General features: G+C 46.0%; 2 protein-coding genes across 2 annotated transcripts; one reads left to right on the top strand and one right to left on the bottom strand.

The window, feature by feature from the left end:
* Positions 1–3,097: 3,097 nt before the first annotated feature.
* Positions 3,098–7,864, top strand: LOC127762068 (probable glutamate carboxypeptidase LAMP1). The gene is made up of 12 exons (XM_052286424.1): positions 3,098–4,209; positions 4,337–4,404; positions 5,248–5,329; positions 5,485–5,577; positions 5,705–5,857; positions 6,085–6,153; positions 6,303–6,390; positions 6,494–6,583; positions 6,657–6,745; positions 6,852–6,968; positions 7,055–7,195; positions 7,306–7,864. Exons 1-12 carry the CDS (start codon positions 3,187–3,189, stop codon positions 7,486–7,488), a joined length of 2,196 nt encoding a protein of 731 aa, XP_052142384.1. The 5' UTR covers positions 3,098–3,186; the 3' UTR covers positions 7,489–7,864.
* A 1,240-nt stretch (positions 7,865–9,104) lies between these two features.
* Positions 9,105–12,707, bottom strand: LOC127768027 (uncharacterized). Its single transcript, XM_052293542.1, has 2 exons — positions 11,815–12,707; positions 9,105–10,221 (listed from the first exon to the last, which is right to left on the bottom strand). Exons 1-2 carry the CDS (start codon positions 12,705–12,707, stop codon positions 9,537–9,539), a joined length of 1,578 nt encoding a protein of 525 aa, XP_052149502.1. The 3' UTR covers positions 9,105–9,536.
* Positions 12,708–13,286: the final 579 nt, after the last annotated feature.

Below are 13,286 nucleotides of genomic sequence, written 5' to 3'. Positions count from 1 at the left end.
GGGGGGGGGGTTAACCCCCTCAAGATCACACAGCTTCGCTCACCAAATCCTCGAATCTCACCCGCTGCCCCCGGCCGAACTCACAAAGGGGGGCCTCACAGTTCCTTGGTGGAGGAGTTCATTCTCCGACACATTCGATGTGACAGGATGAAAAGTTTTTGCATGGGAACTAACCAGGGCCTTTATTCCAATCCCCCACCCCCAATTTTCTTTTGACGTCACATCCGAGAGTTTCAGTTGTTCATCCAACAAGTAATACTACCTACATCCCAATTTAAGCGTAGATACGAGTTTTTTGTCTAACGTTTGACCGTCCGTTTTGTTTAAAAAATTTATGGAAAACATAAAAAAAATAGTCACACGTAAAGTACTATTTATGTTTTATCATCTAATAACAATTAAAATACCAATCATATTTTTTAAAAATAAAACAGATAATCAATGGTTAAACATGAACCGTGTAAAACTGCACTTTTTCTAACACGGAGGGGTAGTAAGCAGCAAGTTTAATCTGACACTCAAATAAAAGATGAGGACATAAGTGTCGACATAGAACAAAAAAGATGGCAAATTTTAAACCTGGAAGCCAAACAGTTCGAGGCATCCACAAATAGTGCGTGCCCAAGATAATTAAGCCTCCATACTTTGTTCAACTTTTGGATTTGTAATAGGATGAATTGACAGGAAGAAAGGGACTCTAGTTGGAGTACCCCTGCGTGTCCCTAATGGAACATTAACAGATTGGTCCGCTAATTGTAGCGTAGCATTGGGACACCACCCAATCACTCGCTCATCAACATCCTAACGCTGTTGGCATTGCCTGCCGCCAATCAATAACTATTAAACTTGATGGTGATGTAGTTGATCCCTTGTAGGAGTAAGTACTACATCACCATCATCCTAGGCTCCTAGCGCCTAGCGCCTTGCGGGAGACCATGCACTACACACGGGAGCTTATCTTATTAGGAAACAAACATGTCTGAGCTGGAGATGGCCACCGGTGACGTCACACGAGCGGCGAAGTTGGGGTACTCAACTGTAGCGCACGTTGTGACGGAGTGGCTGAAACAGCGAACCATCAGCGAGAACCTGATCTATAATAATCGCTCCTTCCCCAAAGCGGCAAGCCGGCAAGATCCTCTCCAGCGTCCAGCCTCACAAGATTTTCATCCGAGACATTGGGGCTGTGTTTAGATAGTGGAAAAGTTGAGAAGTTGAGAGAAAGTTGGTAGGTTAAAGAAAAAGTTGGTAGTTTATGTGTGTAGAAAAGTTTTCGATGTGATTTGATGCGATGGAAAGTTGGAATTTGGGGAACTAAATACGGCCTGGGTGTGTTCAGTTCCTAAAAAAGTGAAGTTTGAAGAAAGTTGGAAGTTTGAAAAAAAAAGGTTGAAGAGTAAATTGCGCCCACGGTATAACAACTTGGTAGGTGGGTGCGATATAGTGTGCAAGAACTTTAGAATAGAACGTCCAAGTGTAACAATTTGACAAGTGGGTGCATTCTAGTATAAGAATTTGATAATTTAGTATTTTGGTGAATCAATTTGGATAAGCATATGCTAGGTGAGTTTTTTCACTATGTCAATATGCCAAAACACAATAATCCTACAAATATTATCTTTTTTTTAGTTGATACAAATATTACCTTATAATATTGAATTTAATCTTTAAGAATTATATTGCACATACAATTTATATCCAATTACCTTTAAGAATTTTTTGTTTTCTTCACCTTCTCAAATATCAACCGAAATATAATAATTTCTATATTCAGTTTAATTGACTTTCAGTTATTAGTTATTAGGAAAAAAATATAAATATGTTTATACAAATCCACGCTAGTATATTTTCAAAATAAGTACTTAAAAATTTGAATTTATATAAAAAATGCTTGAAATTAAGTTGTCGAAATTATAATTTATTTTACTCTTTTGAGTAAAGTCCATCACCGGTCCCTAAACTTGTACCATTGTGTCATCTTGGTCTCTAAACTCGCAAATCGACCGTTCAGGTCCTCAAACTTGTTCGACTGTGTCATCCCGGTCCCTAAACTTGCAGATCACTCGTTTAGGTCCTCCAACTTGTTCAGTTGTGTCACCCCGGTCCCTAAACAGGACGGTCTAAAAACTTTATATCAAAAAATAATTCATAATTTTTTCATGTGAACTCTAATGAAGACAAACTTTATATCAAAATTGTAGCCCTCGACGCGACCTACAACTTTCTAGTTGAAAAGGTTTTGAATTAAAACTGTTTAGGGTCCCAAAATTTTGTTGCATGTTTATAGATTTTGAAATTTTAATTTTAAAATTACATTTTGGGACAAAAAATGACTTAAAATAAAAAAATTCAACTACAAAATTGTAGATCGCGTCGAGGGCTACAAGTTTGATATAAAGTTTGTTTTCATTAGAGTTCACATGGAAAAACTATGAATTATTTTTAAATATAAAGTCTTTAGACGGTTCTATTTGACCCAGATGATATTCAAATCCAAGTTTAGGGACCGGGGTGACACAACTGAACAAGTTGGAGGACCTAAACGAGTGATAAGCAAGTTTAGGGACCGGGATGACACAGTCGAACAAGTTTGAGGATCTGAATGATCGATTTGCGAGTTTAGGGACCGGGATGACACAGCGACAAGTTTAGGGACAGGTGATAAACTTTACTCTTGTATTAAAATCTTACCTACCTTAAAAGTTATTGCATTTATACGACCACTTATAAAGTCCTTATACTAAATTGTACTTTCCTGCTAAGTTGTTGTACTAGAACGCTTATTTTTCAAGTTATTATACTAAATTACACTCACCTACCAAGTTGTTGTACCGTGGGTGTAATTTACTCAAAGTTGAAAGCTTATATGCGTAGGACAGTTTTGATATAATTTGATGTGATGGAAAGTTAGGAATAGGCGGAAACTATAAACACTGCCATTGTTGTGGCGTGCGCTGTGGTCGCATCGCCGCCGCACGATCAAACTGCCGGTGTGGCAGTAGCAGCAGCAGTATCCAGCTTGCCACTGGTCCGCTTGTCAGTTGTCTCCGCGGATTAAACAGCGCGCGAGCCAGAAACAGCGCGCCCGCGGCACGGAAGCAAACGAGCCAGAACAGAGCACCCCGCACTCTGCTCCTCTTCCTTCCGCCGCGCGATCCCCGCGCGCACCACCCCGCGCCGCGCGCCATGTCGCGCCTCGACGCCACCTCCCTCCTCCTCTCTCCCTCGCCGACGCCGCCGCACAAACCTACCACCCCGCGCCGGCTCATCTGCGTCGTCTCCTCCACCCTCGCCGCCCTCGGAGCCTCCCTCTCGCTGCTCCTCCTCGTCGTCCACTCCGCACCAGCGCCGAACTATGGCAGTCTGTTCCTCTCCCTCGCCTCCAACGATACCGCGGCGCTCCACCTCCGGGCGCTCACGCTTCACCCCCACGTCGCGGGCACCAGGGCCAACTCGCTCACCGCCGCCTACGTCCGCGACGCCTTCTCGTCCCTCTCCATCCCGGCGCACATCACGCCCTACTCCGTCCTCCTCTCCTACCCGGTCGAGCGCTCGCTCTCCCTCGCCGTCCCCGGCCGCGCCACCACCACGAGCTTCGCCCTGTCGCAGGAGACGTACCCGAACGACCCCTACGCGTCGGCCACGGCGGAGGTCATGCCGACGTTCTACGCCTACGCCGCCTCCGGTTCGGTGTCCGCCGAGGCCGTGTACGCCAACTACGGCCGCGAGGAGGACTTCGCCTACCTCGCCTCCCGCGGCGTCGACGTCGCGGGCAAGGTGGCGGTCGCGCGGTACGGGAGGATCCACTGCGAGGACATCGTGCACAACGCGCGCGTGGCGGGTGCCGCGGCCGCGGTGGTGTACACCGATCCTCTGCAGTACGGCGGCGCCCCGGGGGAGGCGTGGTTCCCCGACTCCCGGTGGCTGCCGCCGACCGGCGTGCAGGTGGGCAGCCTGTTCCGGGGCGTGGGCGACCCGACGACGCCGATGTGGGCGTCGTCCGAAGGGTGCGAGCGCGTGAGTGTGGAGGAGGCGATGGACACCGACGACATGCCGGGGATCCCCGCGCTGCCCGTGTCCGCGCGTGACGCGGCGGAGATCCACGCCGCGCTGGGCGGCGACGCTGCGCCGGCGGACTGGCAGGGCCGGGAGGGCAGCCCAGTGTACCGCCTCGGCCCTGGCCCGGCGATCCTGAACCTGACGTATACCGTAAGCAACATTCGACGAGCCTTTCTGTCTCGATCACTGAAATCCGCATGTTGTTTTTTTAGTAGTCATGGCCTCATGGGTCGCAACTTGCAACCAACGAGCCAATGGTTTCTTGTGGAGTTTGCAGGGGAATGATACGATGGCCACTATCGAGAATGTCTTCGCGGTGATCGAAGGTGCAGAGGAGCCGGACAGGTAACTCTTTTTGACATTGCATCAGATTAAATTACTCTACTCCTCCAGTATACACTTCTTCATGGGGTATTTCTCTAACTAACTGCTGCTTCAGATTTTCAATCACAACCTGTGCTGGTTGTTAACACATGCATCCCACTTGGGCATTGCCATGCACTGCTTTTGGACCATTCGTTGACAATATTTTTTTCGGAATTGCTAACCATATGTTGATAGAGATCTGTAATATATCTCTAGCCTCACTAAAATTATGAAGATTCATAACTACCGATAAAAAAATTTCATGTGCTCTACCATTGACCTAATACTCTGCACTACCGTGGTACTTTTACATGCCTATATTTGCCACAAAATTTCATCTTATCATTGCTGGGAATGTATAATTACAACAATTTTATTCTACATTATCAATCTAGGCCTGACATATTCACCCAATCACCCACCATTATCAACAGATGATTTTCTAGTCCAATATTTATTGTATAATTTCTATCCCTTGACATTTGGATAGTGGGAGCCCTTGACATTTTTTTCTCCCTCTGTAGTTTCAATATTTCAACAGATTTGTAGATAACAAAAATATTATCTTGGCAAGCTATACATGGCTCACTTTATATTTCGGATGTAGATGTCCACCGTCTCCTGTTGCTATCATATCCATATCCTGCAGAATATAGAGATCAGAAAGTAATACAGCTACACATTTTTCGTTTTAAAAAATCATGTAGCTGACTGATTAGAGACGTATCAGTCTGCAGAAAGTCTAGGCACAACCACACAAAATGAAATCAGAGATGAACTTAGGATGTGACTTAACTGAAATTTGACCCTTTTGTGATGCAGATATGTTATCCTTGGTAACCATCGTGATGCCTGGACGTTTGGAGCATCAGATCCCAATAGCGGAACGGCAGCTATGATTGAGGTAATTTTTGGGGCACAAAGTTCTTTCTCCGAAGTTCAGTAGGCTGTACTTTCTCGTAACTTTGCTGAGCCAAAACACCGGTTTATAATACTGCGACTGATCACTCAGAACATGGCCATGTCTGCATCTTGGCGTGTTGTTTACTTGTCGTTTAGCTAGCTCAAAGGCTTTCGGTGCTGCAAAAGCAAGGATGGAGACCTAGAAGAACTATAATCTTCTGCAGCTGGGATGCAGAAGAGTATGGGCTGGTAAATATCTCTGACTCTCTCTCTCTCTCTCTCTCTCTCTCTCTCTCTCTCTGCACTATATATGTACAGAGTTATGCAGAGTAAGAGAAACTAGAATGGTGATCATTCACAACTTACATTTATGCAGACAGGATCAACTGAATGGGTTGAAGAAAATAGGGAGATGCTTTCCTCAAGAGCTGTTGCTTATCTTAACGTTGACGTTTCAGTAGTTGGCCCGGTATTTCATCCCTCTGCAACTCCGCAACTTGACGAACTATTTCAGGAAACAATGAAATTGGTGAGCACATCATTCCTGAAAACGAGTCACGTTGACATTTTTTGGGGGAAAAGACGAAAAAAAATGGCAGAGCTTTATTGCCTTTTCTTTTGGTTTTACTGTAGAAATAGTCAATAATGGGTGTTTCAACTTTTTTTTTTCAAACACTAGTGAGACATTTTATGTTTATAACGTATCCTTGGTTGTGATTTCTAATAACTATAAATGCACTTTCTCCAATCATGAAGGTTCAAGATCCTGACAATTCATCTCAAACCGTGTATGATTCTTGGGTCAAATCCAACATTTCCCCCTTGGTGAGTTGTAAGATGGTTTATATTAGAAACAGAATAGTTATAGTAGTAATTCCTATTTCCAAGTTACTTGATATATTTAGCTGTAAAATTTTCATTTCGAAAAAAAATAATTTTAACGTCATTGCTGATCACCTGCCCCCACATAAAAGATTGGACGGCTAGGCCATGGTGGATCAGATTTTTCAGCTTTCGTCCAGCATGTTGGTATTCCTTCAACCAGCATGAGTTTTGGAGAAGGCAAGGGTTTTCATGTTCCAGAATCTATCCAGCCATCTTTTAAATGGATTTTTCACTTCTATCTTTTTAATGGATTTTGCTTGTTTCGCCTTGTCCTTTGCAGGACCAGGCTATCCCATATATCATTCGTTATACGATGACTTCGTGTGGATGGAGAAATTCGGAGATCCAGGGTTCAGTAGGCACGCTGCAGGTATTGCTCTGTATTTTTTGAAGGCTGTTAGTACTTTCTCTGCAACATGATGAGCGGCATTTTCGTATTACAGCTGCTAGCATCTGGGGAATGATGGCTTTGAGGCTTGCTGACGAAGAGATCCTGCCCTTCAATTACATGTCCTACCCTGTTGAACTTGAGGTATCATCACTATGTTTCCAGTAGTATTTTGTAGAGAGGAACTCTGTTGATTTCCCTTTTCTGTGACTGGAATTATTACGTGATTTTAATGTTTTTTTTATCACAGGCATATACGAAGGTAGTAGAGAATGAAGTAGGGGGAACGGCTATCAGTTGCTCTCCACTGCACAATGCAATTAGAGCTCTGAAAACGGCAGCTACCAAAGTAAATGGCGAGAGAAAGGTAAATGTACATGAAGAATTTCTACTATTTCAGACAGCCTTCTAGGTCAGGTTTTCATCATGACTAAGAGGAATGACTGTTCTTAGGAGCTTCAAAGGCAACTGTCGAGCAACCAGCTGAAAAAGGATTCAATGAAAATACGGTCGCTCAATGACCGGCTCATGCAGGCAGAACGGGCATTCACTAACAGGGAAGGCCTGTTCAAGCAAGAATGGTTCAAACATCTGGTGTGTGGATTCAGTTTACATTGTTTCTTGTTTTGAATTACACCATGATATCACGGTTTTCAGATTGCAGTTTGTATTTTGTGCTAATTGGCAGCTGTTGCTTCTCGCAGGTCTATGGACCATCAGAACAGAATGACTGGGAAAGTGCATCTTATCCTGGTGTAGAAAATGCTATAGCTAGTGCAAGGAAGGAAAACACTACAGAATCGTGGAAGTTTGTACAGCACGAGATTCACAGAGTCGCGAGGGCAATAACACAGGCTTCTGTTGTACTTGCCGGCAGCCTGACATAACATCATTGAACTCAATAGGCTGGACATTGTTTCAGCAATCAAACAATCCAACAGGCCAAAGAACGTTTGACCTGCATGGATAGTCATGTTATGCTGGCTATTGATCCTCTTTACAATTTGATTCCTTAAGTACAAGGAAAAGAATGAAGATATACACAATTCATGGCGATCGATTCAAGCACGAAGTTGGAATGTTACTTGTACAGATGCTTGTGTAGATTTTTTTGTACACATGCTTGTGTACTACTTTTGTAGTTCTATTATGTGTATAGCTTATAGATATACAATACTGCTTTGATTTTGTATTGCGTTCTCTGAGAAAACGCTTGAACGTCAATGGAATTAAGAAATAAGAAATACATGAAAAACAGAGAAAGTGGTATCAAATATACTAATTAACAGTTCTAATAATATATTATAGAGGGCATTGCGGATTAGGTGGTAAAAAAATTAAGGGCCTATTTGGATTGTTACCAAAAACATGCCCTACCAATATTTTGGTAATTTGAATAGTAGTTGTGTTTGATTTGGATTGAAGCCCATTCATTGGTAATACCTAATCTAGATTTGGCATCATCTAGAACATACTTTACTACAATTTCACATTTTGACTATATGTTGGTAGCAAACCAAATATGACCAAACATAATCTTATCTTACCAAATATTTGGTAGTGCCAAAACTTGTCCTATTTTGGCACTACCAAAAAAATTTGGTAGGGTAATAATCCTAATAGGCCCTAAAGCAGGCGAATTTGATGGTAAATCCTCTAAATTCTCGCATCGGAAAACAAAGAGGATGTACTTTTTTGGTGAACACACTGAAGTTATGAACAATGCAAATTTAATACCATATCGTTTATAGTCATCCATATCAGGTACAACACTAATAGGCTAACAGCAAACAAGAAAAGAGATAGAATTAATGAAAATATCGCAACGGCAAAACTAACACACTTTTTCTCTAGAAACAGGAACAGACTATCTCTTTTTTCACAAAGGAACAACAAGGCTATTCCTACTTAAATAATCACCAAACGCTGCACTGAAGAAACTTACTGAAACGTATACTTCACGACGATGATGAGCCCATGGCTGATGGCTTCCGGCGCCGCTGCGCCACCACAAATCTAGCCATTGATGTGGAGGGAGTACAATGGAAACCGTCTGACCCAACCCTACGTCCCACAAGCCCACCAGAATCGGAAGGCAGTTGTACGAGTTGGGTCGTAAATACACCTCAACCTGCCCAAAACGGCCCATGTGTACCTTAACAGGCCGTAGGTCTGCCACAGCCCCGTTCCGTCGTAATACATGGGCCCGCATGTCAGTAGCAGCCCCGTGGCCAACCGAAAATGGGCTACACGTCAGGTTTAAACCCATCAGCCAATGGGCACTGTCCTGGCCGAACGTTTCCACACCAAAAATAGCTACCCCTCCGTTCGGAAATAAGTTTATTTTTAGGACATCCCATTTATCCCAAATAAGTTTAGTTTTTGAGTAAATCATTGCATCGAAATATGTGAAAGTGAAGAATTAATATATTGGGAGATGATAAAGTGATAAATAATTGTATTGGGATTTGATAAAACGAGGGTATTCTTTTTTTTTGGGTATTGGTATGTGCGGGATGGTGAAAAATAAGATAGTATAATTAACCTGTTGACTGAAAAGACAATTTGTGTAGTGTACATCAACTCATCAGAGGCACCTACAGGCTACAGTCTACAGAGACACCAAAGGGCAGATTTGCATCGGGCAGCCGAGTTTATTTCCAGACTTTCAGAAGGAAAAAAGAGGAACAGAAACGTATATAAATTAAAAAGAATCAAAAGAATATCGCGAGGAAAGAATATAGCGCATACGTTTCTCTTCTTGTGATCCGACCCAGCCTAAACTAAAAACAGCCACAGGCCATCACTTTCACAAGAAACAATTGAATATCTATAGTTAACTAATTTAATCACAATCATGAAAGTGATCGCATGCATCACAACTTCACAAGCCAAACCCCCAAGTACATGCACTTGATTCCGTTTCGTCTCCCTGCTAGTCCTCTTGATCATGGCACAGCTCCTTCCTGAGCCTCTGCGAGAAGAGCTTGCAGGCGTCCATGCAGAGGTCGACGGCGGCGGCGAGCGCGACGAACAGCGCCACGTCGCCCATGCACGTGGCGTGCTGCACGCCGACCTGCACGGTGGGCCGGCTGGCCCTCCCCTCGCCCTCCGCCGTGGAGCCCATCACGAAGCCGCCGGCGAACGGCCACGCGGCGCCGGCGGCGCCCACGGGGAACGTGGCCGGGTCGATGACGAACTGGCCGCCGCGCTTGGTGCTGATGGACGACTCGGCGATGGGGACGGCGCACTCGGTGGGGCCCGAGTCGAACACCAGCTCGAGCCGGTAGCCGAGCGCGTCGACGGGGCCGCGCTCCCGCCACGCCTCCAGCCGCGCCCACGGCTTCCAGCTCGCCGGCCCGGCGCCGGTGGGCTGCAGGATGAGCCAGGCGCCAGGGTTGGCGCGCGAGACGCGCCCCGAGCCCGCCGGCGACGGCACGAACGGGGTCACCATGGACGCCATGGCCACCGGGGAGCCCGACAGGTCGTGGATCGTCACCGTCCACCCCTTGCGCTGCTCGCGCCGCGCCTGCGCGTCGCGGTCGCCGTGCAGCGTGCTCAGCCAAGACCGCAGCTTCCTGCTGGTGCTCCGAGTCATGGACGACTCCGACGTCAACGATCTGGACAAAACAAACAGCACATGCAGGATTAGTTTAACTAGCTCTGTAGTAGTAACATGCAAGTGCATGCGTGCATGGCTAGTACCAAAAGGTTTAAGATAGCAACATACTATCTTTGAGCTAGTAATTAAAGAACCGCTTAGTTTGAGTAGCGCATAACAAGTTGGTGCCAAGTGTGACTGGTACAAGATCAGTAGCCAGTAGGTGATGGCAATGGTGGACATGATACAAGGAAGATTCTGAAGACAGCTAATGAGGTTAAAGATTTAAATTTTGCAGAGCAAATTAGTAAGGTAACTAGACAGAATGCTAAGACCGTCACATGCACGGTTGGTGTCGTCTATATCTGACCATGCTGTCCATCCATGGCGTATGTTTCACTTTCAAAGTCCAGTGACTAAAGTTCCGTAGAGCTAGCATAAACAAAGCATGTATATGTATGGAGATCTGAGCTGCACTGACAGTGAAGGTTCTCATATGTCATAACCCAACCTGACTGGTCAAATAGCAATGGCACAAATATATTCATGCAGGATTGGAGGTGCTTAACTTTCTTAATAGGATTTGTATTTAGTAGTACGTGGCTTGGAATATTGGTACTGCGTGTTTAATTATCAAGTCTTCCAACCATTTTATTCTAACCTTAAAAAGTTTCCCTTCCATGGCAAATTAATTTAAAATGTCGTTACGTATGGGAGTTGGAATATTTTATCAGATGACTGCCAGTGCCGGTGCATGATATAAACCACAAGGTATCTAAGAGCTGGCATCCAATAATGAAAAGGAATTCCGTATGAAAGAAAAGCGAAATTGAAAAGGAGACGAAATGATTTTCAACTTCTTTATGAAGATAGTTGGGATGAAATAGAATCGCATCACATTCTTCATTGAGCTGTACTACTTTCTTTTTTCTCAAATAATCGAGCATTGCCGAATCACAAGTCGGTATTGATTAGCAAATCGATTGCCGTATGACAAGATAAATAAATTGAGTTGTTTGTTTTTAATTCATATGTCCATATATCATATATGTCCTGGACTGATGGGGACATTTGCATAATTGCATTGATAAGCGTGTATGGGCAGAGCCGCAGTCCGCAGAGGCCAAGGCCGGGCACGTACTATACTGTCCAACTGCTAGCTATACGTACATGCTGAATACTATAATTCGAAAACTTAAATCCTAACATGATTACATACCGATTTTGTTTTTCTTTTTTGCACCTTCAAGAAAAATAAGCAAAACTCTACTTGTGTAATGAATTCATCAACACTTTTATCAACCATGAAAACTAACACTGACTGTGTTTCATTATCTAAATACTGTATAAAACGTAAGAATTTTTTTTCGCCCCCAAGTATGAGCTCTAGCTATCTTATCTAGCAGTGAACTTCACAATTACCGTCGTACATATAACTAGCATATAAGCAACGTACGAGAAGCACTTAGTTGAAGAGAAAATACACGTTTGTCAGCACAGGGTCACTGTAAAGCAAATTATTAACACCGCAAGCTTAACTTAGCGAGCAAACGAAGAAGATGCAATGATGCATGCACATTGTAATACGTGTACCGCACACCAAGTCACCAACCTGGTCCTGGTTGCCCTCCGCCCAGCGCTGAACCGGCAGGTGAACACCGGCTGCCGCTGGCCACCGCCGGCGGCGCCCCCGGGCACCTGGTAGACGACCGGCCCGCACTCCGGCTCGCCGCCGAACTGGAAGACGTACCGTGGGTCGGGCTCGGCCCGCACGACCATGTGGATCTGCGCGCGCGCGTGGCCGTGGGACGCCGCCGCCGCGGCCGGCTTGCCCACGTCCACCCACCCGTCGCGCGCGACGACGGTCTCCCCGGCCGCGGCGCGCGCCACGTCGACGGGCACCCGCACCCTGCCCAGCGCGCGGCCGGCGCTCATGCCGCAGCCGGCGTTCCCCTTCTGCCCGGCGTGCACGGACACGACGAGCTCGGCGGCGGGGCGCGCCGAGAGCCTCTGCACCGCGGCGGCGTCTAGGCTTATCACCACGGGCTCCCCGGCGGCGACGGGGCCCGGGGACTCGGATGACGCGAGCGGCAGCTGCGCGGTGCGGGAGTGGGAGCCGGCGGAGGGGTGGTCCTGGAGGTGGAGCGTGCAGAAGCATGGGGAGGTGGAAGGGTGGACGCCGGCGGCGCCGGAGCTCGGGCGCGGCACGGAGGGCAGCTTGAGGAGGAGCTGGTCCACGGTGAGGCGGACGAACGCGCAGGGGTCCATGGCGCCGCGCGCTAGCTGCGCTCGATCACCCCGGCCCGGTTTGTCGCAGGTGTTATCGCGGCCGTTGCTGCTGCTGCTCCCCTCGCGCGTGTTATATGTAGTGGTGGTGTAGCCGCGTGCGGCCCGGTTTGGGTCGCTGCGCCTGCGCAGATGGGAGTTTGGATTCGGTCGGGAAATTTTGGACGACGCTAGTAGTAGTAGTACGTAGGAAGGGAAGAGATTTGCCGTTTTGCACATGAACGATATCTTCTCCACGTTGGCTCGTGCATGCCTAGCTAAACCCTAAATTACTAAAACAAATACTCTACGGCCGCTCCCTGGCCCGCCGCGCAACTTAATCTAAGCTTAAAAAAACTGGCCTGAATAGCACCAATTACGTACTGTAATTACATCCTTGGCTCGAGGCCAGAGGAAACAATCGGTGCAATCATCTCGTAGCTGGCTGCAGATGCTACCACTGTATCACAGCATGGCCGATATTGACTCGACACGGATTGATCAACTCTCTGCTCGTTTCATTTCATCATTTAATAAGCTCAGTTCATATCAACACCCCCTCAAAGTAAGTAGGCTGAATTCATCATCTTCTTCTTCTTCTTTCTAAAATTAGGAGGTGTTTGGTTGATTTCTTCACTTTGCCACGCTACATTTCAGTCATGCCACAGTTTTTAGTCGTGTGTTTATTTCAATGCCACAGTTATGTCATGCCACACTTTCCTATCCTTAGGTCCCACATGTCATACTCAGATAATTAGAGCTAACATTGCCACACTTGTGGCTAACTATTTCTTGGCCATATTTTTGCCACATGCCACA

Source organism: Oryza glaberrima, chromosome 1, assembly GCF_000147395.1.
Source record: "Oryza glaberrima chromosome 1, OglaRS2, whole genome shotgun sequence".
Classification (NCBI taxonomy): Eukaryota; Viridiplantae; Streptophyta; class Magnoliopsida; order Poales; family Poaceae; genus Oryza; species Oryza glaberrima.
The sequence above is the reverse complement of the archived record's forward strand: the minus strand, read 5'-3'. Positions and strand labels throughout refer to the sequence as shown.

Excerpts from the sequence above, each read along its gene's own strand:
- LOC127762068 (XM_052286424.1), top strand. The coding sequence starts at position 3,187 with ATGTCGCGCCTCGACGCCACCTCCCTCCTCCTCTCTCCCTCGCCGACG. Across the intron at positions 6,584-6,656 it reads GTTCAGTAGGCACGCTGCAG|CTGCTAGCATCTGGGGAATG; the intron begins GTATTGCTCTGT and ends TTCGTATTACAG. Across the intron at positions 7,196-7,305 it reads AAGAATGGTTCAAACATCTG|GTCTATGGACCATCAGAACA; the intron begins GTGTGTGGATTC and ends TGCTTCTCGCAG.
- LOC127768027 (XM_052293542.1), bottom strand. The coding sequence starts at position 12,707 with ATGTGCAAAACGGCAAATCTCTTCCCTTCCTACGTACTACTACTACTA. Across the intron at positions 10,222-11,814 it reads CGGAGGGCAACCAGGACCAG|ATCGTTGACGTCGGAGTCGT; the intron begins GTTGGTGACTTG and ends TGTTTTGTCCAG.